The sequence below is a fragment of the Oncorhynchus mykiss genome, chromosome 1 (assembly GCF_057628025.1).
Source record: "Oncorhynchus mykiss isolate SJ-2025 chromosome 1, ASM5762802v1, whole genome shotgun sequence".
Lineage (NCBI taxonomy): Eukaryota > Metazoa > Chordata > Actinopteri > Salmoniformes > Salmonidae > Oncorhynchus > Oncorhynchus mykiss.
The window spans coordinates 46,677,176-46,704,697 of NC_143022.1; the positions used below are offsets into that span (position 1 = coordinate 46,677,176).

The 27,522-nt window shown below is 40.6% G+C and overlaps 1 protein-coding gene across 7 annotated transcripts; it reads right to left on the reverse strand.

Annotated features, from left to right (window-relative positions):
- Positions 1-192: 192 nt before the first annotated feature.
- On the reverse strand, positions 193-26,808 carry LOC110523666 (basic helix-loop-helix ARNT-like protein 1). 7 transcript variants are annotated; one of them, XM_021602577.3, is made up of 19 exons: positions 26,471-26,706; positions 11,460-11,931; positions 8,655-8,707; positions 8,391-8,538; positions 8,104-8,124; positions 7,623-7,661; positions 7,180-7,337; positions 7,023-7,102; positions 6,841-6,933; positions 6,614-6,731; positions 6,240-6,389; positions 3,113-3,359; positions 2,579-2,685; positions 2,318-2,468; positions 2,041-2,129; positions 1,485-1,593; positions 1,126-1,213; positions 851-944; positions 193-721 (listed from the first exon to the last, which is right to left on the reverse strand). In XM_021602577.3, exons 3-19 carry the CDS (start codon positions 8,665-8,667, stop codon positions 567-569), a joined length of 1,860 nt encoding a protein of 619 aa, XP_021458252.3. In that variant the 5' UTR covers positions 8,668-8,707; positions 11,460-11,931; positions 26,471-26,706; the 3' UTR covers positions 193-566. The 7 variants fall into 7 exon arrangements, with proteins under 7 accessions (XP_021458252.3, XP_090088452.1, XP_021458242.3 ...); XM_090232326.1 differs by having other exon boundaries at positions 26,467-26,588; XM_021602567.3 differs by lacking the exon at positions 11,460-11,931 and having other exon boundaries at positions 26,471-26,808.
- Between the last annotated feature and the right edge of the window lie 714 nt (positions 26,809-27,522).

Sequence of the window (27,522 nt, forward strand, 5' to 3'; positions counted from 1 at the left end):
TCCTTGTGCTGATGTCAGCTTAGTTGGGTGTCTCCTGTTCTCTAGCTGACATTTTCTGCCACTGGATGGCAACATGAAAAATATCCCAGCACTGCACCAGTAGGGTCAATGTGACGAATTGCTTCCATTATATGCAATAACATTTTAAATGGATACTACTTATTCATTAACACGCATCTGTTAAGATCAAACTTCAATTTCAAAAATATTTTACTGCTGATACCATGTATTCATTACATTTGTCAATGGGGATATCCAACCATTGTAGTGTAAAAGCATCAAAACACTAAAGACATGTTTTCAATATAGAAATCCCTGGTAGGATAATGCAGGAAAATATACAATAAAAATGCTAACTGAATCATCCTGTGGGGAATGTCAATGGAAGAGTGCCAATCAGCAGGCAAGGGAGGGCCTGTATGCAGACACAGGGGTCTTGTCCTGCTCTTGGCTCCAATGAGTCTACAGTAGCTGTAGTTCGCTAGCATGGTTCCTATTGATATGACTGCATGGTCAATTCAGGGTTCTCTGGGCCAAGGATTCCAACAGCCCTGCTGGGGCTGTCCTCACAAGGGCCAGGGTAAGTCACTGAAGTCTACAGGGCCACCGAGGCCTGCATCAGCCTCCAGGAGACTCATGATCACAGCCATGGCTGCCTCGTCATTACTGGGGCTGCTGGAGCCTGGTTCGTCCATGTCAATGCTGAGGTGCGAGTTGTCACCTGGAGGGGTGTTGAAGGAAAATGCTGTAGTCAGTCACACTGGTTTTTGATACGGTTTCGGTTGAAATTGGCAGGATACAGTGTTTGAAATTCTTAGAACATGTTGCCTTTGTGTGCACAGCTACTTACTCATAATAGACTGGTTGGAGTATGGGTATCCAATGGTGTCGGGTCCTCCTGGTAGCGTCCCTGCCGACGGAAGGTCTGGCGTTCCATTTTGAATCTGCCAGAACAAATAGGTCAGTGGTGGTCTACATAGATCAGCTTTCAACCACAGGCCTAAGTAAGCAACAGACAATACTGGATTCAAGCACAAGAGCCAACCAATTACAAATTAAAAAATCCATCAATGTCATCTTTCAACCATCCCAATGTTCTTTATCGTGTGGCTCCCTCAGACTCACTCTCTTGCCCCCTGGAGAGCAGTCTGGAGGAGGGGTGCTGATGTTCAGGGGGCTGGAGCCACAGCTGGAGGGGGTCGAGCCTCGGGTCCTGGCAGAGAAGAACAGACAGCGCCATGAGAGACTGAACAATTCAGCTGATTCAGCTCCAGGTAATTCATCATAGCACAACAGACTCATTTGCAAAGCCCGTCACTTTTTTGATAAAGGGTGCATAAATATCAGAGCAGGGAATTCACCCACGAAGGGATGTGTACAGAAAAGTAAATCGCCGAACAAGCCAGGCTTCATGGTCTGGGTGTTATTCTTTTGCTTCTACAGCTATTAACAACCTGTCATCCATTTTCTGCCTTCTCTCTCACCTCTGAGTCTCCATCACCTCCTCTGCGATCATGCGACCGATCTTACCGGCACCTGCACGTGTTCCCCCGGGGATGCCTGGCACCGTCTGAAGGGCCCGTCTCCCTCCACCTGCAATCATACATATCAATCACACTGACTGCTCCTAGACTGACAGATCATTGCATTTTCACATTTGATCCAACTCTCCTATAATCTTGTTACGAGATCTCAGATATTTCATACACAGATACAGTACATTTAATCAAAGAAAGCTATTCATTATATTTGTGGCGGCAGGTTAGCCTAGTGGTTAGAGCATTGGTCTAGTAACTGAAAGGTTACAAGTTCGAATCCCCCAGCTGACAAGGTACAAATGTCATTCTGCCCCTTATTGAAAATAAGAAATTGTTCTTAACTGACTTGCCTAGTTAAATAAAGGTAAAATAAATAAAAATAGCATGCATCTTTGGGTCCAGAGAGAATCAGCTGAAATCTCAGATCTTGTTCCAAAGCCCTAAAGGAAGCCCCTCTGATATGTAGAAAAGCATGCCTTCTTTCACATCACTCAAATGTCACCTTCTGATGTCAGCACACCGTCCATAGAGGCAGTGGGAGACACAGCAGACTGAGGATAGCTGGAGTCTGCACCATCCAGCATACTGCACCTAGAGATGGAGTCACACAGCAACATCAGGACCAGTTTCAAGTACAAAAACAGCACCACCACCGAATACGTACTGCCAGTTAGCTCTAAAACGATCAATGGAGCCCCATTGATACATGAACAGTTAAGAGTATTTTTTCCAATGTAATATTCGTCATAAATAGGGCGGTAGAGAGAAGGGTGACTTACGAGACCACTGTGTTTGTGGAGACGATGTACTCCACCTCTTTGGTCCAAGGATTCATGAAACTGAACCAGCGACTTCGCAGAGTGATGAAGGAGCCATCTTTAATCTTGAACTTATAACAGTTTGTGTTGATCTTTTCTCTCATCTGAAGCACTGTTAAAAACACAAGATACCCAGGATGTAAGATCACAGAACAAAATGTGGTGACTAGTAAGATGTAAATCACAAATTAATGTTGTCACGTCAGACAGTTGATCCAATACCTTGTCTGTGACATTTTGCCAGGTGGCCGATATCATCCTGATGGAAATACTCGTAGAAAGAGGTGCCAAGAAGCTCCTGGGGTAAGTATGCAAGAATGGCTGTGGCCCTGAATAGAGAGGAAAGATAGAGTTTCTTATTCGTGCTGTTCTTTGTTTTTGAGAAGAGAACTTTAAAATGGCACCGGAGCGTTTCCTATGAGCATTAATCAGTTCATGGACATTTTTATGATAGTTTAAATTACCGCCATGAGTAATAATGGCCTGTGAGGTGTCAAGCTGTGAGCAGGAGATTAATTCATAAAATATACAGAGGCTGAACCTGCCTTGACAAGCCTATGTACATAGGCTAATTTTGGGTGAAGGGTGGTTGAAGAGGAGAAATTTACTGACGATTTGTTGCCTCTTCACGTATTAGTTTAAACCATACTTCTAGAATGTGTGTTTTCTTGGCCAACTTGATGAAAAACTAGCTCACATCTAATCATAAACCAACAATGTCATAGTAAAATGAAGTTATAAGCTCCATCATCGTACCTCTGGTCAACAAAGACAAACTTCCCATCGATGGCGTGGCGGGAGACGTAGTCGGTGGGTTTGACGCGGATGTCCTCGTAGGAGGGCTGGGGGACGATGTGGGGATGCAGCCGGCCGATGGCCACTAGGCAGCTGAGGTTACAGCCCTCATTGTCGGGCTCGTTGTCATCGTCCAGGCCCATCTGGGTGGGCGGCCAGCTCTTCAGGTAGCCAGTACTGTGGATCGTGCAGAAGCTCTTGCGGTCGGCTGTAGGTAGAAAATTGAAAATATATTTCCTCCCATACAATGGTTCTGTTTACAGGTGGTCCATGACTTTAAGTCTAAATGACTGATTTAATGAGAACCACAAGCTAACCAAACAAGTAAAACCAGCCATCTGAAATCAGTGGTCAATCAAGGGGAGAACAACGTTTTCCTAGATGAAATATTCAACGAGGGCTTCGCTGGACATTTGCATGCTGTTTTGCATAACCTGCACAGCTTTGCTTACTAAATGGTTTTTAAATCGCAGCACATTTTAAGATTGAACAGGGGCTTCGTATACTTTTAAGCCAGTAGTTCTGAAAGTACCACTCGAGTACTAAAAAGGTGCCGAAAACTGTGCACAATTTCTGTACGTCATCACGTCATGTGGTCTTTAGTGTTTTGATGCTTTTACACTACATAATGGTTTTCCTAGTTGGATATCCCCATTGACAACTGTATCAAATAGTATGTAATGAATACATGGTAGGAGTGTATTGTATAAGCAGTAAAATATTTTCAAAATCAAAGTATTTGTTTTGGATAGTATCTATTCTCCAAGACTTTGAGCTTAACAGATGCAGTGTGTTAAATGGTGCTAATACATTTCCTACTCCCAGGGTGCAATGCTTCGCCCAGGGCTACTGGCTGGCTACTGCTAGAAAGCCCAGACAAACGCAAAGTAGTCTAAATATATTGTGGTCATAGCTAAGTTATGAATGCATTTCACATTACTTTTGGGTTGTTATCATATTATAATGCTAACATGAACGCCATGCTGAATATACGTACGTTCATGTCATTGTCACTCAATAATTCCAATTTAGTTGCTAGAAGATTAACGTAGCTTTAAAAAAAAAAAAATGTGGGAACTAAACCGCCCTTGCACTGCACTGCTTTGTAACACATTTTACCTAGTGTTTCGGTGGGCTGGTCCTAATCATCTGCTCTGTAAGCAAAACATTCCCATAGTTCGCTTCTGGAGACAGTTTTGTCAACAAGCTGTGGGCGTGAAGGTATGATGTTTTCGTTAGAAAACCATTTTGCTTGCTTCTCAAAAGTGTCTCGCACCCAGTGTTGCCATCTAATTTTCAAGGTAAGTTGCTAAATGACGTTGTGATGTCATTGCGTCATTACGTAGAATACACAATGACGTTACTCAAATTGACTGGCCCTCTCAGCGGAAAATATGATTTGACATTTGTTCGGGTACAGACAGTCTTACGTACTTCTGGCTGTACAGTGTTGATTGATGTAAGTTCTGTTCAAGATCAAACATTCGTGACTAACTATATTCATTGGGTTTGGCTCGTCAAACCCGTACTACTGCTGCTGCAGTCAGCCAACAATGATTTGCAATTTTCTGAAATTGTTCCTGGCCTGCTACTGCCTGTACACGAACTGAGCGCCTGCTGCTGACATCACTCACAATGCACTTTTGCAGCCAGGCACGTGTGTTGTGACAGTGTGTGACAGAGAAAATTGTTTTGGGGTAATTTAGAGGGAAAATACGTGCATTTTAGCATTTGAGTCACTTTTCAAAAGTTGCTAAAAGTAGGTACATTTGTTGCTAGGTGCTGTTTGAAAAAAAAGTTGCCAGGGTAGTCTGAAAAGTTGGTAAATTGGCATCACTGCTCGCGCTGTGTCAGCTGCATGCATAAGTAGCCTGGCTAGCTTACAAACAGTGGTGGAAAAAGTATCCAATTGTTATACTTGAGTAAAGATACCTTAATAGAAAATGACTCAAGTAAACATGAAAGTCACCCAGTATAAATAATTTCAAATTGCTTATATTAATTCATTTTAAATACATTTTACGGGAAGCCAGGGGCATGCTCCAACACTTAGACAGAATTTAGAAACTAAGCATGTGTTTAGTGATTCCGCCAGAGTTCTCTTGATAAGTGTGAATTAGACTAGACTATTTTACTGTCCTGCTAAGCATTCAAAATGTAACAAGTACTTTTGGGTGTGAGGGAAAATGTATGGAGTAAAAAGTATATAATTTTCTTTAGGAATGTTGTGAAGTAAAAATGGGAAAAAATACAAATAGTAAAGTAAAGTAAAGTACAGATACCCCACAAAAGTACTTAAGTAGTACTTTAAAGTATTTTTACGCCACTGCTTACAACTGCCTCCTTGAGAAGATTCCAACAAATTACTAGACAGACTCAATCCTCTCAATCCGTATGTAACGTGAGACATTTGACAGAAGTACCAAAAATGATATTACCAAACCGTTTCATGTTCTAGTATCAAAAAAGAGTTTCGGTACAGGGTGCAACACAGTACACCAGTGACATCATTTAGGATATACAGGTTGTGAGCATAGCGTTTCTGATCTGGCTGACAATGAATTATCTTCTAATGTATGTCAGGCTACAATGCCATCTTCAGTGCACATAATTTTCTTCTTGGTTTCTAGAGATACACATTGAAAGAGAAATGAAACTACTACCGATGTCTAATAGCTCTAACTATCCCTGCTCCACGTGACAGGAACGAGCGCGCAGATCTTGTGAACTAAATGATGCCAGGTTAGAACGCAATCATTTTTTGCCTTTCTCGGCTGGGAGAGGACTGCAGATGGTTTAGTTTGCATGTATAAGCCATACATTGACATGTCGAGTCCAAAACGAGGGGTTAAATTATTATTTTTTTTTTTTAAGTAACGAGGTAGTTTTCAAACCTCGATAGTTTCAATCGAAGTTCTAAAATAAGCATATTGTTTATTAGCCAAGCCACTTGGTACATAGAGAAACATACATCCTGTACTCTAATTGTAATGCTAGTATGATGCTAATGATCTGTGATGCCAGGTTTATGAGTACCGAAATAAAAGGCATCAGGGAAGGAGGCTGGCCTAGATCTTGAGATGGGTACCTTTCTTTTTGGAGCAGGTGGAGGGGAAGTCCTTATCCTCTGTTTTGACGTAGGGCCGGTTACACTTCATTCGGCAGAAGAACGAGCGTCTGGCCCCGGAGCACAGTCGAGATGGCCCAGGGGTGATGTCTGTCTTAACTGGTAGACCGGCTGAGGGAGAACAATTGCATCTGCTGAACATTGAGCTAAATATTCCCAATAACTTGTATATAATGTTAAAAGCATTATCTTATAAGCCATGATGTTTATATACTTAATATCGCAGGTAAACTGCCAGGTAATTGGTATACAGTATTTAATGAGACATAATGCTGTATTGACTTTTTCACCCCGTGTCAAACTACTTTCCTGACTTGACAGGAGGGAGAGTTTACTTTTGGCATCAATTAGCCGCTCCCGAGGTGCTGTATCCGATGACGACAGTTGCTCCTTGACTTTGGCAATGTCTTTAGGATGCAGGTAATCAAACAGACTCTGTCCAATTAGGTCATTCTGAGGAAAGGGAGATTGACTTTGGAAATTAGCATTTGTAAGCTCAGATTTGGTCTGGTATAGTACAACATGAATTACAGTAGGACATTTGACAAGAATGGAGACGTGCCTGGCAATAGTTGAGGATCTTGTAAACTGACTCCGAGACAAAAAGGATCTTCCCACGATCACATCCAACAACAAACAGAAAGCCGTCAGCAGCCTAAAGGAAGACACACAAAACATTGAGTCTTGCGTCGTCAGGCTCACTCAGAGAGCAACTTAGCAAAGAGTTAGAGGGCTTGAACCTACCCTCAATATTAAGTGCTTCAGTTCATCATCGGTCAGGAAAGACGGCTTGTAGTTCGCCTCTGTGTAAGGGTTTGCTGCTCCTGTAGAAAAACACAAAACATTGTCATTGAATTCTCAAGTCACAACTTCTCCCTCCTCTTTGATGTCCAGATCTCACCTCTTAATGTCTTCATATGCTGGACAGCCATGCGTAGGACCGTGAGTTTGTCCAGCTTGCGGGACATAGCGTTGCAGGTAGGGACTAGTGCAGCCAGCTCGTCTATGAAGCTGTTCATCTTGTCCCTGCGCCGCTTCTCAATCTGACTGTGTGCCTCCCTATTGGCAGTGTAGCAGTAAGCAGAGTCAGAACAACTCCTAGTCCTTCTGTTACACAGCGCAATCTATAGACTACATAAAGTGCCTATTCATCGATGGGACACAAGGCTTTCTCTGTCTCTAATAAAATACAAAAATGAGCATTCAATTCACCCTGCAAGAGAGATTAGAATATATTTGATCCTGGAGTTCAACCGCTTGCCAGGTCACTAGAAACACCATACGTAGCTGCCGACAGATACGTTTAAAAGTGAACCATGAGGATTCAAGAATGAGTCTGGGTACCTGGCATTTTTTATCCGTCCCTGGTGATCACCACACTCCCTGGAAGAAGGGGGAAAAGGAGACCCGTTTTAGTGAAAACTGTCTTGCACCAATCACACACACGCAACATGGATCCTGTTACAATAACAACCCATTCACCACTGGTCCACATAGGTTATGTAAATGGTACAAGTCCATACACAGCCCTATACTATCTCAACATCTATGCCTCCCATGTACAATATAGAACCAGTTACATGTAATAAATAAAACAAATAAGCCTCACTGTAGGGTAATTCATGCCGTTTGCTGCAAAAATTCTCTCCTAAGTTTTTCCTTGTCTGTATCCATACTGCTATGGAAGTTAACCGGATGCCATCATTAACCATCCTTCCTAGCAAATGTTCTGTCTACAAGTCCTGTTTCCAAACCTTTTAATATTCAAAGTATTTATCCAAAAAAGCTAATTGCAACCAAAGGTAAAAAATTACACCATACTTACTCGAAAGAAAATCCATCAATTCTGCAAAGAAAATAAATGCGTTAATCATTCCGTTGTCAGATGAATGTGGATCAATGACAGACTGCAGGAAAACTACTGAGCAGACATACAAATTAGTCAATATAGCAATTTGCCCTCAAATATTTATTTTTGCAGATTGCCTGCTATAATTCTGAGAAAATGTGCAAAGTAAGTGGGTTGGGTTAATTATTCATTCATAGCTTTAGAATTCAGTGAACTCTCCAGCACTGACTGTGCACAGTGGGCCACAGTGTGGTGATGCTTACTGGTAGTCGGAGGTGCTGCTCTTTCTCTTGCGGGTGTAGTCCATGCCTGGGGTGTTGACGGAGCTGCTGATCAGGTCGCTGGAGCTGGGGGACATGAACTCATTCATTGTAGAGGTAATGTCCATTCTTTGGTCTGCCATTAGACAATCTGAAACAGAAATATGAATTAGAGTTACTAACTTTTACTATTTTGAGGAAGGATAATTCAAATGGAATTCAAGAAAAATGCCGGACAAAGCAAGGCACAAAAGGGGTCACGCTCACCACAAATGTTCATTCCAGCTTCTGGAATTTCCTTCCATCCATTTGCAATTGCTCTAGATGAAAAAAAAGTGTATACCGTAAAACTTTAATAGCTGAACATTGGCACACATTTCAGCAAATAAATGGCTGTTTCAAATAAAAACGCTGGGTCTAAATGAATTGTTTGAGGTTACCATCGACACGTCTGATATTCCCACAGTCATATGCATTAAAAACGTTATATTATTCCGTCATCATTGCTAGCCATAGTGCCACTAAAAAGAAAACATCAAATTTAATGGTGCTGAAGCGCAAAATCTGGGGTGTATATGATAGTTATTACACTTTACAAAAATATAAAAACGCAACTTTTACTGGGTACAGGGGGGTGCAATGAACCCCCACATTCAGAAATGCTCCAAAGTAGCATGCGAACAGGTGAGGGCTTTGTGTGTTGTGCTTTTTCTCTGAGTTGTAAAAGCAAGCAGAGCAGAAACTGTCTACTCTTTATTTGACTGATGTAGCTGGCAATGTAAATGCTGTTTGACTTAACAGAAAAAAGCATTTATTCCTAGTGCTGAGCTAGTTGTATAACTGACATGTAACATTAGCTAGTGTTTCATCCCCTCGACTGAAGTTCTGTCTGAAGTGAATGAGCTAACTAGCTACCACAGCCAGTTCAGCTCTAGCTAGCCTCTAGATATCCATCAGGTAGCAGTGCCTAACAGCTGTTGTGTAGCCTTTGTTTTGTCCCGTTTTAACAGAAGTAAATGAACTTGGCTCGTTTCTGCCAGATGTACCATTAGAGCTAGCCAAAAGTTGGCTAACGCTAGATGTTATTTTTGCCCTAATTAAAGTCAGTATAGCAATGTAACGTTATTGATTTGTCAGTTTCCCTAGCTATTTCTCTACTTTTCACACTGACACGGTATAAAACAGCTCCACAGGCTTCATTGTCATGGTGCAGTCAGTACACAACACTACAGTATGTTCATCATGTCTTAGCAGGATCAGGTGGTGACAGGTGTCCCAGCAGGGTCAGACAGCCATGGAAGACCAGTCTATGGAGCCCAGGTGAATTTTGCAGTATATTATAACAATCAGTGAATGGATACAAAGTTCCGTCTTGAGTTGATGGGTAGACTAGAGTCTGAGAATAATGGTAATTTCAGTAAATGAACCAATGATTCTGTTCTTGGATAATATAATGTATGAATCTACACCAAGGTAATTCTTTGTCATGCCTCATCTGAGCAGGATCAAATGGTGACGGGTCTCAGCAGGTCAGGCAACCAGGGAAAACCAGTCTGACGGCACTGAGGTGAACTTTCGCATATACAACACTTTATTCTATCTGTGCAACAAACACTGAACAAGCAAGAAGCTTCAGAGAATGAAAAACCTCTAAAGTCAAACTGTATCAATGGCTTTTCCCAATGACACAAAACCAACAGTCTGCCGTACTGTTGGTTGTCACTCTGGTCTGGGCCTAACACACCTGAAACCAAAGAATGTTTCATTAACATCCAAAAGCTGAGTGTGATGCGTTACTCATGATAGTATCTTGTAGAAGGGTTTAGAAATATATTCAGGCCTAAAATATACTTTTTGGTCCACCAGCCACTGTGGCAGGTTGATTTAAAAATCTACCAGCCATTGATTTTTTTTACCAGCCAAAACATCCCCCCCCCCCCCCCCCCCCACAAAAACTAAATTAAATAGATGAGCATGCTTTGTAATGTCTCTTAAAACAATAAATGTGTTACTAGAAGTAATGTGGTATATTGTTTAAGTTCATTTCATTTTTTGTGACCTTAGTCTTTTAGCCAAAATATCAGACGAGACAACATTTTCACCTGCCCCTTTAAGGGTGGGAGGTTACCATGGTAACGTGACTGGAGTCATGTTTGTGCCTGTGAGATTGAGAGTCTAATAGCCAACATCTTCTCTTCCCTAGCAGTTGTTTTTCAATGTTTGAGATTCAATTCTAGCTTGTGAACAAAACAATGCAAATAGCCAAGAAACAGAAGGACAAAGTCTCACTTCAGCAGAATTTTGTTTAAAGTACATTTTAGAAACATTTAAGCCTGTGCGCAGCACTTCTAAAAATGAATCTTTCACTCAGATCTTCATGTGCGCAAAGCCCCCAGCCAGGGATGGCAGCGCGAGGTGGGATAGGCTCCATACGATTCGTAGTTCTTTGACTTTGTGCGATTAATTTAACATCTATGAAACAAAAACGGCAGAAACAGCTATAAAATGTGATCATACTTGACTATTTATATTCACACAGGCGAGTGAAATGCTTGCACTGTGGAGCCGTGAACACCAGCCAACGTGACTAGTGAAATAGACATCTTTCCCACCAATGTCAAAATCGACACACATTTGGCAGTGTTCATTTTAGACCCTGAACATATGCTATTCTTATTTACAATAAAAGTTACCCCAAAATGGTCATATTAGATTTAGAAATGCAGGAAATTAGCTTTACATGCCCCAAAAATTCTGAGGAAGGACCCCCAGATCCCCTGCCAGGTTATGACCCCTCCGAACTTCTAAAACCAAAGTTGCACCCCTAAAACGCAAGAACTTCAAAGATTTTGCTGAGTTACAGTTCATAAGGAAATTCAGTCAATTGAAAGAAATTCATTAGGCTCTAATCATGGGATTTCACATGACTGGGAATACAGATATGCATCTGCTGGTCACAGATATCTTTTAAAAAAAAAATAAAAAAAATAAAAGGTAGGGGCGTGGATCAGAAAACCAGTCTCATGCAGCGCAACATCTCTTTGACATATTTTATTTTTTTGTACTTTTTACCCCTTTTTCCTCCCCAATCTCGGGATATCCAATTTGAACTTTGTCTTGTCCGTAGGGGAGTTGCAGCGATGGGACTCGGGAGAGGCAAAGGTTGAGAGCAATGCTTCAGAGTTGATCAGGCTGTTGATTGTGGCCTGTGGAATGTTGTCCCATCCCTCTTCAATGGCTGTGCGAAGTTGCTGGTTATTGGCGGGAAATGGAAAACGCTGTCGTACACGTCAAGCATCCCAAACATGCTCAATGGGTGACGTGAGTATTTGGACAATGCACCAACTGGGATTTTTAGCTTCCAGGAATTGTGTACAGATCCTTGCGACATGGGGCCGTGCATTATCATGCTGAAAACATGAGGTGATGGCGGCGGATGAATGGCACAACAATGGGCCCCAGGATCATGTCACAGTATCTATGTGCACCTCCTGGTTGGTTGGTCTGGTACTCCTTCTCTGAGACACTGAGCTAGGTGCTCTACCTGTACAGAGAAGAGGACTGTCAGATGTGGTCTGACTACGGCAGTAATTCTAACATCCTAGACCTAGGTTACACATCACAGAAACTCACACAATACTATGTTGGAAAATCAAGGACAGTAACAGAAGCAATTTCACAGTAAAAAACAAAAACGCCCTCTTTCAAATTAAAATCACATAGCCTAAATATCCATATTATACCTATCATTAAATCAGAAGTGTTGCAGAGCATAGGCATACTGTTGATGTAGAATAATATTCTGTTAATCTTCCATACTATTCATGGGCCTTTTTGTTAAAAGGCTTCAAGCTTGTGAAAGTTATTTCCTCCTGGCCTGAAAAAGCAAAGCACTTCTTGTTAGTCTCTTTTCTGTGGGAGTGGGACAAAGCCCCGGGAAACCCAGTCATGATCAGCACAACGCGAAACACAAAACGGTCAGTTTTGCCCGGCATAATTTCCCTCCTTTACTTGATTAAAACATTGTCTCTGAGGACATGGTCACAATAAGGCTCCCAGCGCAGCTGAGGACAGTGGTTTACTGTACAGCAGTTTCCATGACTTATGAATTTACAAATAGAGGTCGACCAATTAATCGGAATGGCCGATTAATTAGGGCCGATTTCAAGTTTAAATCAAATCAAATTTTATTTGTCACATACACATGGTTAGCAGATGTTAATGCGAGTGTAGCGAAATGCTTGTGCTTCTAGTTCTGACAATGCAGTAATAACCAACAAGTAATCTAGCTAACAATTCCAAAACTACTACCTTATAGACACAAGTGTAAGGGAATAAAGAATATGTACATAAGATATATGAATGAGTGATGGTACAGAGCGGCATAGGCAAGATACAGTAGATGGTATTGAGTGCAGTATATACATATGAGTATGTAAACAAAGTGTCATAGCTAGTGGCTAGTGATACATGTATTACATAAAGATGCAGTAGATGAGAGTACAGTTTATACATATGAGATGAATAATGTAGGGTATGTAAACATTATATTAGGTAGCATTGTTTAAAGTGGCTAGTGATTTTTTAACATCAATTCCCATTATTAAAGTGGCTGGAGTTGAGTCAGTGTGTTGGCAGCAGCCACTCAATGTTAGTGGTGGCTGTTTAACAGTCTGATGGCCTTGAGATAGAAGCTGTTTTTCAGTCTCTCGGTCCCAGCTTTGATGCACCTGTACTGACCTCGCCTTCTGGATGATAGCGGGGTGAACAGGCAGTGGCTCGGGTGGTTGTTGTCCTTGATGATCTTTATGGCCTTCCTGTGACATCGGGTGGTGTAGGTGTCCTGGAGGGCAGGTAGTTTGCCCCCGGTGATGCGTTGTGCAGACCTCACTACCCTCTGGAGAGCCTTACGGTTGTGGGCGGAGCAGTTGCCGTACCAGGCGGTGATACAGCCCGACAGGATGCTCTCGATTGTGCATCTGTAGAAGTTTGAGTGCTTTTGGTGACAAGCCGAATTTCTTCAGCCTCCTGAGGTTGAAGAGGCGCTGCTGCGCCTTCTTCACGATGCTGTCTGTGTGAGTGGACCAATTCAGTTTGTCTGTGATGTGTATGCCGAGGAACTTAAAACTTACTACCCTCTCCACTACTGTTCCATCGATGTGGATAGGGGGGTGTTCCCTCTGCTGTTTCCTGAAGTCCACAATCATCTCCTTAGTTTTGTTGACGTTGAGTGTGAGGTTATTTTCCTGACACCACACTCCGAGGGCCCTCACCTCCTCCCTGTAGGCCGTCTCGTCGTTTATAACCATCGGTAATTTTGGGTGCCGATTTTTAAAGTTTTTTATATACCTTTATTTAACTTAAGAACACATTCTTATTTTCAATGACGGCCTAGGAACGGTGGGTTAACTGCCTTGTTCAGGGGCAGAACGACAGATTTTCACCTTGTCAGCTCGGGGGATCCAATCTTGCAACATTGCAGTTAACGAGTCCAACGCAATAACGACCTGCCTCTCTCGTTGCACTCCACAAGGAGATTGCCTGTTACGCGAATGCAGTAAGCCAAGGTAAGTTGCTAGCTAGCATTAAACTTACTTATAAAAAACAATCATAACCACTAGTTAACTACACATGGTTGATGATATTACTAGATATTATCTAGCGTGTCCTGCGTTGCTTGTATGCTCAATCAGATTATATGCATCTAAGTATCTGACTGAGCGGTGGTAGGCAGAAGCAGGCGCGTAAACATTCATTCAAACAAAACTTGTGCATTTTGCCAGCAGCTCTTCGTTGTGCGTCAAGCATTGCGCTGTTTATAACTTCAAGCCTATCGACTCCCGAGATGAGGCTGGTGTAACCGAAGTGAAATGGCTAGCTAGTTAGCGCACGCTAATAGCGTTTCAAACATCACTGAGCCTTCTAGTAGTTGTTCCCCTTGCTCTGCATGGGTAACGCTGCTTCGATGGTGGCTGTTGTCGTTGTGTTGCTGGTTCGAGCCCAGGGAGGAGCGAGGAGAGGGACGGAAGCTATACTGTTACACTTGCAATACTAAAGTGCCTATAAGAACATCCAATAGCCAAAGGTTAATGAAATACAAATGGTATAGAGGGAAATAGTCCTATAATAACTACAACCTAAAACTTCTTACCTGGGAATATTGAAGACTCATGTTAAAAGGAACTACCAGCTTTCATATGTTCTCATGTACTGAGCAAGGAACTGAAACGTTAGCTTTCTTACATAGCACATTAGGGTTACTTCTCCAACACTTTATTTTTGTATTATTTAAACGAGGCTAAATTGATTTTATTGATGTATTATATTAAGTTAAAATAAGTTCATTCAGTATTGTTGTAATTGTCATTATTACGAATAAAAAGTTTAAATATTTGTATTTATTAAAAAAAATAATAATATTTGGCCGATTAATCGGTATTGGCTTTTTGGTCCTCCAATAATATCGCCGTTGAAAAATCATAATCGGTCGACCTCTATTTACAACCAACATTCTTGACAGATATCTTGGATCATTTCTACACTTCAATAAACTTGTGAGCATATTCATATTCCAAAAAGGCAGTTTGGAGCATTACTTGAATGTAACATTACCAAATTAAGGACTGGCATTCAGACAACGATCAAGATCTAGGAAATATTGGACTCTGCCCATGTACAAATCACTGGCAAAGGACAGACTTTAGGGAGCCAAAAACCCACCACCCAAAGTTGTCACAAAGCAGCATTGTTGGGTTGTTACAGTACACTAGCTAGCTAGATAGCCCACATAGAAAAGAATGTGACATAGAAACACTGGCTTGACGTGCACTGTGAAGGAGGAAATATATAATCCCTTGTTCAACTGCGTGTATAACCCATGACTTGTGCGATGGGGCGGCCGGTAGCCTAGAGGTTAAGAGCATTGGGCCAGTAACTGAAAGGTTCAAATCCCCGAGCCGACTAGGTGAAGAATCTGTCCGTGCCCTTGAGGAAGGCACTTAACCCTAATATCTCCAGTAAATTATTTTGGATAAGAGCGTCTGCTCTATATAAATAGTTTGATTTAATATTTACATGCTTTGCAAGAAGAACAATTTCCCTAATAATCCTGTTTACATGGACATCTGAAATCCTGATGGGATACATGCAGAAAAATCACCAATCAAAATAAACGCTCTACCACAGCGACCATGTTATTTTTGGGAAGTCTGAGTTTGGGTATATAAAGTTTGTATGTGAACATTTCTATGATGGATACTTTTCCCTCCGAACTCACACCACTCGTTAGGGAGGCTTGCACTGCTGGCACATGCCAAATCAAATACACTGCTCAAACTCCGATTAAGCTGGTTTACATGTCCCAGGGTTTTCGTTAGGAAGATGTGGCGCCCCGAACAATGTGACTGGGAAGATTTGAATTTAACGGCCATTTCAGAAATGAACCCGACCCATATGCATTGGGTGCATAAGCCATTAAGGCGTCCACCTACGGTGCTCAGAATGACAGAAGTCACATTTAGATTATGGTAATGTTCTTAACAGAACATCAAACTCATGTAATGAAGCAGCCAAAAAAAACATTTAAATATTTGTCAAAACACAATTCGCAGGAAAACACCATTCTAAACAGAGCACCTGATAATGGTTTCATATGTGACCGAGATTAAAACAAACTTCGAAGGGGGGGGGGGGGGGGGGGCAACAACTAGGCTGGGTTGCTAATATGACTAGGATTGTGCCTTTGGCTTCTGGACAATAAAATAAAGTTGATATGAAAATCAACAGAACAGGAGAGATTGTCAAATAGACCACAATGGGTGACATTCAACAGTGAGTGTAGCACAAAGAAAACCGTCTCAACTGGATCACTCTGTACAGATGACAGTAGGAGCATCTGCTCTGAGATAACATATATAAAATACTCCGATGACACATCCAATTCTGATTACATGATTCAGTTTACAATGGACGAGTTTGACCTTGGTACAAGGAGAACATTCTGGATCTGAATGCCACCAAGACCAAAGACCTTAGAATAGACTTTAGGAAGCAATCAGCTCCGAAAGAAATCACCATTGGTGACCAGAGCATAGGTGGAGTACAAGTACCTTGGTACAATAGTTGACAATAAGATGAACATTGGAGCCAACAGTAGGCGAGTGTTATCTAAATGTCAGTCAAGACTGTACTTCCTGGTTAATCTTAGAAGGCTGAATGTGAAATCTGTTTTACAATCCCTTTGAGGTCGACAGATTATGATTTTTCAACGCCGATACCGATTATTGGAGCACCAAAAAAGCCGATACCGATTAATCTGCCAATTTTTGAATGACAATTACAACAATACTGAATGAACCATTATTTTAACTTAATATAATACATCAATAAAAATCTATTTAGCCTCAAATAAATAATTAAACATGTTCAATTTGGTTTAAAATAATGCAAAAACAAAGTGTTGGAGAAGAAAGTAAAAGTGCAATATGTGCCATGTAAAAAAAGCTAACGTTTAAATTCCTTGCTCAGAACATATGAAAGCTGGTGGTTCCTTTTAACATGAGACTTCAATATTCCAAGGTAAGAGGTTTAAGGTTGTAGTTATTATAGTATTTATAGGACTATTTCTCTCTATACCATGTGTATTTCATAAACCTTTGACTATTGGATGTTCTTATTAGATGTCGACCGATTAATTAGGGACGATTTCAAGTTATAACAATCGGAAATCGTTTTTTTTGGGCCCTGATTTGCCGATTTATTTATTTTTTTACACCTTTATTCAATCTTTATTTAACTAGGCAAGTCAGTTAAGAACACATTCTTATGTTCAAAGACGGCCTAGGCCTCCCGGGTGGCGCAGTGGTTAAGGGCACTGTACTGCAGCGCCAGCTGTGCCATCAGAGACTCTGGGTTCGCGCCCAGGCTCTGTCGTAACCGGCCGCGACCGGGAGGTCCATGGGGCGACGCACAATTGGCCTAGCGTCGTCCGGGCTAGGGAGGGCTTGGTCGGTAGGGATGTCCTTGTCTCATCGCGCACCAGCGACTCCTGTGGCGGGCCGGGCGCAGTGCGCGCTAACCAAGGTTGCCAGGTGCACGGTGTAGCCTCCGACACATTGGTGCGGCTGGCTTCCGGGTTGGATGCGCGCTGTGTTCAGAAGCAGTGCGGCTAGGTTGGGTTGTGTATCGGAGGACGCATGACTTTCAACCTTCGTCTCTGCCGAGCCCGTACGGGAGTTGGAGCGATGGCTGGTTAGTTAGCGCGCGCTAATAGCATTTCAAACTTCACTCGCTCTAAGCCTTGGGGTGGTTGTTTCCCTTTCTCTGCATTGGTAATGCTGCTTTGATGTGGTGGCTGTTGTCGTTGTGTTGCTGGTTCGAGCCCAGGGAGGAGCGGGACGGAATACTGTTACACTGGCAATACTAAAGTGCCTATAAGAACATCCAATAGTCAAAGGTTAATGAAATACAAATGGTATAGAGGGAAATAGTCCTATAATAACTACAACCTAAAACTTCTTACCTGGGAATATTGAAGACTCATGTTAAAAGGAACCACCAGTTTTCATGTGTTCTCATGTTCTGAGCAAGGAACTGAAACGTTAGCTTTCCTACATAGCACATATTGCACTTTTACGTTCTTCTCCAACACTTTGTTTTTGCATTATTTAAACCAAATTGAACATGTTCCATTATCTACTCGAGGCTAAATTGATTTTGATGTTTTATATTAAGTTAAAATAAGTGTTAATTCAGTAGTTGTAATTGTCATTATTTCAAATACATTTTTTTAATATGTAATTTTTTAAAAAATTATTAATTTTTATTTTTATTTTTAAATTGGCCTATTAATTGGTCTGCTTTTTTGGTCCTCCAATAATCGGTATCGGTATTGAAAAATCAGAATCGGTTGACCTCTGGTTCTTATAGCCACTTTAGTATTGCCAGTGTAACAGTATAGCTTCCGTCCCTCGCCTCGCCCCCTACCTGGGCTCGAATCAGGAACACATCGACAACAGCCAACCTCGAAGCATAACCCATCGCTCCACAAAATCCGCAGCCCTTTCAGAGCAAGGGGAACAACTACTCCAAGTCTCAGAGCGAGTGACGTTTGAAACGCTATTAGAACGCACCCCGCTAACTAGCTAGGCATTTCACATCGGTTACACCAGCCTAATCTCGGGAGTTGATAGGCTTGAAGTCAAACCGCTCAATGCTTGAAGCATTGCGAAGAGCTGCTGGCAAAATGCACGAAAGTGCTGTTTGAATGAATGCTTATGAGCCTGCTGCTGCTTACCATCTCTCAGTCAGACTGCTCTATCAAATTAGACTTACTTATAACATAATAACACACAGAAATACAAGCCTTTGGTCATTAATATGGTCGAATCTGGAAACCAGCATTTCGAAAACAAAACGTTTATTATTTCAGTGAAATACAGAACCGTTCCGTATTTTATCTAACGGGTGGCATCCCTAAGTCTAAATATTGCTGTTTCATTGTACAACCTTCAATGTTATGTCATAATTACATACAATTCTGGCAAATTAGTTTGCAACAAGCCTGGCGGCCTAAACTGTTGCATATAGCCTGACTGTGTGCAATGAACGCAAGAGAAGTGACACAATTTCACCTGGTTAATATTGCCTGCTAACCTGGATTTCTTTTAGCTAAATATGCAGGTTTAAAAAGATATACTTCTGTATATTGATTTTAAGAAAGGCATTGATGTTTATGGTTAGGTACAGTTGTGCAACGATTGTGCTTTTTTCACAAATGCGCTTTTGTTAAATCATCTCCCGTTTGGCGAAGTTGGCCGTCTTTGTTAGGAAGAAAGTCTTCACGCAGTTCACAACGAGCCAGGCGGCCAAAATTGCTGCATATACCCTGACTCTGTCGCAAGAGAAGTGACACAATTTACCTAGTTCAAATAAATTAATGTTAGCAGGCAATATTAACTAAATATGCAGGTTTTCAAATATATACTTGTGTATTGATTTTAAGAAAGGCATTGATGTTTATGGTTAGGTACATGTTGGAACAACGAGTCCTTTTTCGCAAATGCGCACCGCATCGATCATATGCAACGCAGGACACGCTAGATAAACTAGTAATATCATCAACCATGTGTACTTAACTAGTGATTATGATTGATTGTTTTTTATAAGATAAGTTTAATGCTAGCTAGCAACTTACCTTGGCTTCTTACTGCATTTGCGTAACAGGCAGGCTCCTCGTGGAGTGCAATGAGGCAGGTGGTTAGAGCGTTGGACTAGTTAACTGTAAGGTTGCAAGATTGAATCCCCGAGCTGACAAGGTAAAAATCTGTTGTTCTGCCCCTGAACAAGGCAGTTATAACCCCCCGTTCCTAGGCAGTCATTGAAAATAAGGATGTGTTCTTAACTGACTTGCCTAGTTAAATAAAGGTATTTTTTTATATCGTCCAAATCGGTGTCCTAAAATACAGATTGTTATGAAAACTTGAAATCAGCCCTAATTAAATCGGCCATTACGATTACTCGGTCAACCTCTAATCCTTTTACAGATGTTTTATTGAACCTGCCTTAACATTTAGTGTAGTTGCCTGGTTTGGTTCCTTCACATGGGCAAGTCAGAAAACTATAGAGTGGGGAAATTCTAAGCTAACATATGGAATTGTTTTAAGATGGTCATACCATGGATCATTTAGCTACTTGATTTTGAATTTTAGGACCCCTTTAGGTATCAAACTAATTGATTTGGCCTTTACTACTACCAAATCAAATTTTATTTGTCACATACACATGGTTAGCAGAAGTTAATGCGAGTGTAGCGAAATGCTTGTCCCATAGGAATGCATTGAATAACATTCATAATGGCAAAATACATTACTTATTTTTTGACTAATGTTTTGAAGTGTCCGTCTTAGATCTAGGACATAAGAAAGCTAAGGAAATGGTTTTGTTTTTTTGGACCCCTTAGTTTTGTGCCAACAAAAATACCTCCATATTTCCATAAATTTGTATGGGTTACCATCAGGCAAGTCCCGTGACATTTGTAGGGGTCGTAGACAAAAAAAATAACACCATCTTGTTCATGAGTCTCATCTTTCCAGAATGGTCATATTAGTTTAGGCCATACCAGTTTAGGCCATACCATTTGGACGCTACAGACATTTTTGTGATGTCTCATGGTCTGAAAAACACAGCTGTAGCTCGACCACCTTCCACCGCAGAAGCGGAAGGCTGACATAGGCGAATTGAGACGCAGCCCATGCAAAAAAAAAACATCTAGCTTAAAAACGGACAGATTTTGACAGGATGTTTTTATTATGTTACTTAGATTGATGCACGGGTGTGTCAATAGACTTAAGGATGAATAGTTCTGTAGTAGTGTCAGTGCGGTGTCAGTGTACTAGTGTCAGTGCGGCTTTTAAGTGAGCATGTGTGATTTATCTTGTATAGACCATGGTTGTTGAATCTTGGCCCCTGACCACTTCCTGTTGCGCTGCATTTTATTTTATTGTTGTGACCGCCGTCAACAAGTTGTGGCTAACTTGCCTTCCCCTCCCCTTTTTCTGCATCCCAACTGTGTAGTGATTTTCATTCTGACATGTGAAAGGCAATAATACGCCACAAAGCCTCTAGTCTGCAACAAGAAGAAGTTTAGCTAGCTAGCCATCTTTAGCTACTAGGGACAGCTAAGGGTTGAGTGCTGTGTTGGGTTTCGTTGATACAGGACAACGTGTGTGGAATAACATTTTTGTAACATGCACTTGACATGTTGAGTTCTCTGGGGCAGTTAGCTAGCCGGATGTAGTGGGGCCTGGTGTTCTAAAGGGTTTTGTTATTGTTTACATTCTAAAAAAAGGTATATAGCACAGCTCTTTAATGAAACCACTCTGAAGTTTCTAAAACTGTTTGAATGATGTCTGTGTGTATAACAGAACTCATATGGCAGGCAAAAACCTGAGAAAAAAATCCAACCAGGAAGTGGGAAATCTGAGGTTTGTAGTTTTTCAAATCTTTGCCTAACCAATATACAGTGTCTATGGGGTCATGTTGCACTTCCTATGGCTTCCACTAGATGTCAACAGTCTTTAGAACCTTGTTTCAGGCTTCTACTGTGAAGGGGGAGAGAATAAGAGCTGTTTGAGTCAGAGGTCTGGCAGAATGCCATGAGCCCAGTCAGGCGCGTGGCCGTGAGAGCTAGCTAGCTGTGTTCCTTTTCATTTCTAAAGACAAAGGAATTGTCCGGTTGAAATATTATTGAAGATTTATGATAACATCCTAAAGATTGATTCTATACATCGTTTGACATGTTTCTACGAACTGTAATATAACTTTGACTTTTCGTCTGAACTAATTGCTTGCGCACTGTGCATTTGGATTACTGGGCTAAACGCGCAAACAAAAAGGAGGTATTTGGACATAAATGATGGACTTTATCGAACAAAACAAAAATTTATTGTGGAACTGGGATTCCTGGGAGTGCATTCCGATGAATATCAAAGGTAAGTGAATATTTATAACGCTATTTCTGAGTTGTGACACCTCTCCTTCTTTGGAAAATGGCTATGTTTTTCTGTGACTTGGCGCTGACCTAACATAATAGCAAGGTGTGCTTTCGCTGTAAAGCTTTTTGAAATCAGACACTGTGGCTGGATTAAAGAGAAGTTTCTTTAAAATGTTTTCTAATACTTGAATGTTTGAGGAATTCTAATTATGAGATTTCTGTTTTGAATTTGGCACCCTGCAATTTCACTGGCTGTTGGTTAAGTGGGACGCTAGCGTCCCACATATCCCAGAGACGTTAAAGGCAATGCTACCAAATACTAATTAAGTGCATGTAAACTTCTGACCCACTGGGAATGTGATGAAAGAAATAAGATTAAATAATTCAGTCTCTACTATTATTCTGACATTTCACGTTCTTAAAATAAAAGTGGTGATCCTAACTGAATTTTTACTAGGATTAAATGTCAGGAATTGTGAAGAACGGAGTTTAAATGTATTTGGCTAAGGTGTATGTAAACTTCCGACTTCAACTGTGTATCAGACCTTTTTTTTATGTACTCAAAGATCCATTATTAGCATGTTTTAATTACTCCTATACAAATGGTAGACTTTCAGGTACTCAACAAGGTCTGATTTCATTACTACTAAAACAGGACCCAGGTAGTAAGTATAAAGAGTCAGTCAATTTTAAAAAATCTGGAAGCCTCGAACACTTCAATGTTGTGATACAAAAAAATCCTGGCGACATGTATAGCACATAGAATAAACAAAAGGTTATCAGATATTGTTCATCCTGATCAGACAGGTTTTTTACATGGAAGATATATTGGAGATAACATATGACAATTACTTGAAACTGAACATTATAAAACATCGAAGACATTTTGAAAAGGCGTTTGATAAACTACGACTAGAATTTATATATAAATGCCTGGATTACTTTACATTTTGGTAAATATCTTATATAATGGGTTAAAGTTATGTACAGCAACCCCAGATTTAAAATAGTAAATGGTTACTTCTCAGAAAGTATTGAGATTTTAATAGGAGTAAAACAAGACTGTCCACTGTCTCCATATCTATTTATTATGACCAATGAATTGTTAGCTATTAAAATTAGATCCAAGAAGAACATCAAGGGGTTAGAAATCGAGGGGATAAAAACGAAAGTATCAATGTATGCCGATTACTTTTTTCTTAAATCCCCAATCTGGATCCCTGCACAGTCTCATTGAAGATATTGATCACTTTTCTAGCCTCTCTGGATTAAAACCTAATTATGACAAGTGTACCATATTACGTATTGGATTGTAAAAAAAGAAAAGGTCTTTACACTACCTTGCAGTTTACCAAACAAATAGGCGGACGGTGAAGTAGGCATACTTGGTATTCACAACTAAAGATAAATTAATTTACCGCAATTCATTTCAATAGAGTTAGCAAAAATAGATAAGATTCTGCAACTATGGAGGTAAATACTTGTTTATTTATGGAAAAATCATGTTGATTAACTTTTTGGTCCTATCACAGTTTGTTTACTTATTAATGGCACTGCCTATTCCAGATTACTCTTTTTAATCATAAGTGCTAAAAGTATTTCATTTTATTTGGAATGCTAAGCCAGACAACATTAAACGTGCCTATTTATATAATGAATATGAGTTTGGGGGACTAAAATTATGAAATATTAAAGGTTTAAACCTCTCAGAAAGCTTCACTCATACATAAATTATACTTAAACCCAAAATGGTTCTCCAGTAGATTATTAAGAAAGGCTCATCCTTTGTTCAAAAATGGCCTTTATACAGATTACAACTTCTCATTTCCGACTAATTGAAAATGAAATTGTTTAAAGTATCACCCTTTCTTAAACAAGCCATACAAAAGGTGGTTACAATCAGTTTTATCCTCCAGAAAAGATAGAACAAATATTACAACAAATGTTATGGTTAAACTCAAATATACTGATTAATAAAAAATAAAAATAAATGATTTATGGACTATTTATATTATGAATAGAAATGGAGGAGTTATGTCACATATGCAGTTATCAAAAATATATGGGAATATCTTTTCAATCTGAATTTACAACCAACTGATTGCAGCACTACCATAAAAATGGAGGCGGCAAGTGGAATTTGTTTGCCTGCCATATATTAAAAGATACAAATTGACTGAGAGAAACTGGCATAAATATACCAGTTTCATTTGAGAACAAAAATGTTGACAGCTGCGCCATGTAAGTTGCAAAATAAATGGGAAGAGATTTCGATGTACGCATTCCATGGCGTATGGTTTATGAACTAGTACAAAAATATATATACTTGATTCAACACTTAGTTTTTCAATTTAAATTATTATATACAATTCTTGCCACCAACAGAATGCTATCTCTATCTCTATATATATATATATATATATATATATATATATATATATATATATATATATATATAGCATACAACAATCTCAGCTCTGTAGATTTTGCTGTGAAGAAACAGAATCAATAGATTATTTATTTATTTATTTATGAATGGTAAAAAAATATATATTTAAATCACATAATATTAACCTTACAAATAGCAGTGTTGGGCGATTTGGAAAGCCACAGTCAATAAATAATATAATAATAGTCGTAGGAAAGGTTTTCATCTTTAGCTCACAATCTGTGGATACTATACAATTAGAAAGGTTAAAAAACTAATGTAAAACATCACAGTACAATTGAAAAATATATGGCTCATGGAAACCAATATACCTTCTTAGAATTGGTATCTGTCATGGGCAAATGTTGCTGTTTATGTTTACTATATAGCTTTATCTTATCCGACTTGCCAAAATAAAGTTATTAAATTCAATCTGCTGGCCGTGGTTAATCCCTACCAGATACATGTATCTTATGTATCATGTTTACATCTCCACTGGCTGTGGTTAATCCCTACCACAACCTGTACATGTGAACAACTCCCTTTTCTTTCTCCAAATTCCTTTCTTCATTTCCAAGCTCCCCTTCTTTCCCTAATCTAACTTTATTTTCATCTCTAATGACTGATATTCTCTGGTACTTTTGTATACTTTTTTTTTTAGTTGAATTTTACCCCTTTTTCTCCCCAATTTTGTGGTATCTAATTGTTGTAGTAGCTACTATCTTGTCTCATCGCTACAACTCCCGTACGGGCTCGGGAGACACGAAGGTTGAAAGTCATGCGTCCTCCGATACACAACCCAACCAGCCGCACTGCTTCTTAACACAGCGCGCATCCAACCCGGAAGCCAGCCGCACCAATGTGTCGGAGGCTACACCGTGCACCTGGCAACCTTGGTTAGCGCGCACTGCGCCCGGCCCGCCACAGGAGTCGCTGGTGCGCGATGAGACAAGGACATCCCTACCGACCAAGCCCTCCCTAACCCAGACGACGCTAGGCCAATTGTGCGTTGCCCCACGGACCTCCCGGTCGCGGCCGGTTACGACAGAGCCTGGGCGCGAACCCAGGGACTCTGATGGCACAGCTGGACTCTACTTTCAGAACTACTGGCACCCGGGAGGCCTCTTTTGTATACTTTTTAGCCAGTAGTTCTGAAAGTAGAGTCCACTGCCAAAGGTGGTCCCCAAAAATTGGAAAGGGAGCAAGGAAAGGGTATAGGAGCTAGGAAAGGAAAGAACAAGGAAAGGGAAATAAGGATGAGGCAAGGAAAAGGAGGTATGGAAGGAAAAGGAAGCTAGGAAAGGAGGAAGGGCACAAGGAAAATTACCTAGGAAATAAAGGAAAATAACAAGAAACGGGAGCTAGGAAAGTAGGAAAGGAAGCTAGGAAAAGAGGAAACAAATGAGAGAGGAAAGAAATCTAGGAAAGAAAAGCAGTCCACATGGCCAGTAGAGTAAAGGAAGTTAGCAAAGGAATCTATGACATGAGTGAGGAAAGGAAATATGGAAAGGAATCTAGGAAAGAAAAGGAGGAATTCACCAGGGTTGGGGTCAATTACATTTGTTATTTAGCAGACAGTCTAATCCAATGCGATTTACAGTAGTGAGTGCATACATTTTCACACTTTTTTCCCTGTGCTGGTCCGCCATGGGAAACGAACCAACATCCCTTCCGTTGCAAGTGCCATGCTTTAGCAACTGAGCCACATGGGTCAGTTCCATTTAAATTCAGTAAGTACACTAGAATTCAAATTCTCTTGAATGTTTTTCATTTAGGAACATTTTGAATTTGGTTAACTTTTTGAGTTGACTGGAATTCACCCAACCATGGCGTTCACATGTATGTGGTCGAGATTAACCACGGCAAATAGAGGAAATTAAGAAGGAAAGGAATCTAGGAAAGAAAAGGAGTTCACATGTATGTGGTAACAACGGCCAGTAGCTGGCGATAGTATTGGTTTTAGTGACAGGCTAGTTTTAGTCACAGCCTCCTGCTGCGGGGCTGCAGCACGATAACGTTACTATTGTATTGGGCTAGCTAGCTAGGTTGCTAACATTACCTAATGCCCCTCTAGAAAAACAAGTCGTTGTTGTGCTAGCTAGCTAACCAACCATTTGTCATGATATAATGAACATAAAGCATAAGAAAACATGACGTACTTACATGAGATAAATCAGCTAGGCCATCTCCATTCAATGATAGAATCCTCTGTTTCAAAAACTGGGATATTCGGTACTCAGTCTGTGACCTACTTTCTCCCCTCTGTCATGACTGCCGCACTACTAACCTAGTTTTTCTAAACCAATTGTATAGGAGGACTACACCATGTCCTTTTTCTCATCAATCACAAAACGTTTGAGAACAGGAAAAGATGATGGACGTACTGGTTATCCAATCACAGGGGGCGCATTTGACATTGCAGCCGACTTTAAACATTGGGCGCGTTTGAGCGAATCATTTTTGTTAAGTCGTGACTATCGTTGGTCACTGGTTTTCAGTGTGTTGCATTATGGGGTAAAACAAATAACCGACCTAGAAGTCGCATGCATGAACTTTACAAAAGCCATGTGATCAAAGCTCATGAAGTTTTGACTGGAGTCGACTGCAAGTTTCTGCAGTTGCTCTTCATCAACTTCATCCTTCATCCCACTTGCATTGCGGGAGGCTCTATTGTCAACCAATCATTAGGGTGTTTCTGTTTGACTCACGCTAACCGAATGTCACCAAAGACAAATTAAAGCGGAATCAACTTTGTCATGATTCATGAATATAGTGTACAAATGTATGTGCTATTTGAGGCTCTCTCACAAATTGATAGTAAAATATACACACATATATGTCCAGTTTGTGACATGGGAGTTGAATGTTTATTTTGACATTACAAATAAAAACTTGTACTGCCATGTTGCATTGAGTTTTGCTGTTGGAAAACCACATAAGGGTCTGACTTTTGGTTGTCGGAGATGCTCCTCCCCCGACTTTACTCCTCCACCTTCAGCTGCAGTGGGTTGCTTTCGCCTTACCACTCAAATACGCCCAGTTCCTCTGCCCAGGGTTTGCTGATGCCTGCCAGATCTTACACCTGGATCAGACACCTGTGTCATTGCATCATGCACCATAATAAATTCTGCAGTAAAACTTTTTTCATTATGTAATCAAAAATGTTTGCTGGATATAGAGTACCAGTCAAAAGTTTGGACACACCTACTCATTCA

What these genes read in the sequence shown, in the direction of transcription:
- LOC110523666 (XM_021602567.3), bottom strand. An exon ending in ATTGATGGATTTTCTTTCGA is followed by an intron (nt 7,662 to 8,103) that starts GTAAGTATGGTG and finishes CCCTTCTTCCAG; the next exon opens with GGAGTGTGGTGATCACCAGG. An exon ending in TTTGTCTTTGTTGACCAGAG is followed by an intron (nt 2,686 to 3,112) that starts GTACGATGATGG and finishes CTCTCTATTCAG; the next exon opens with GGCCACAGCCATTCTTGCAT.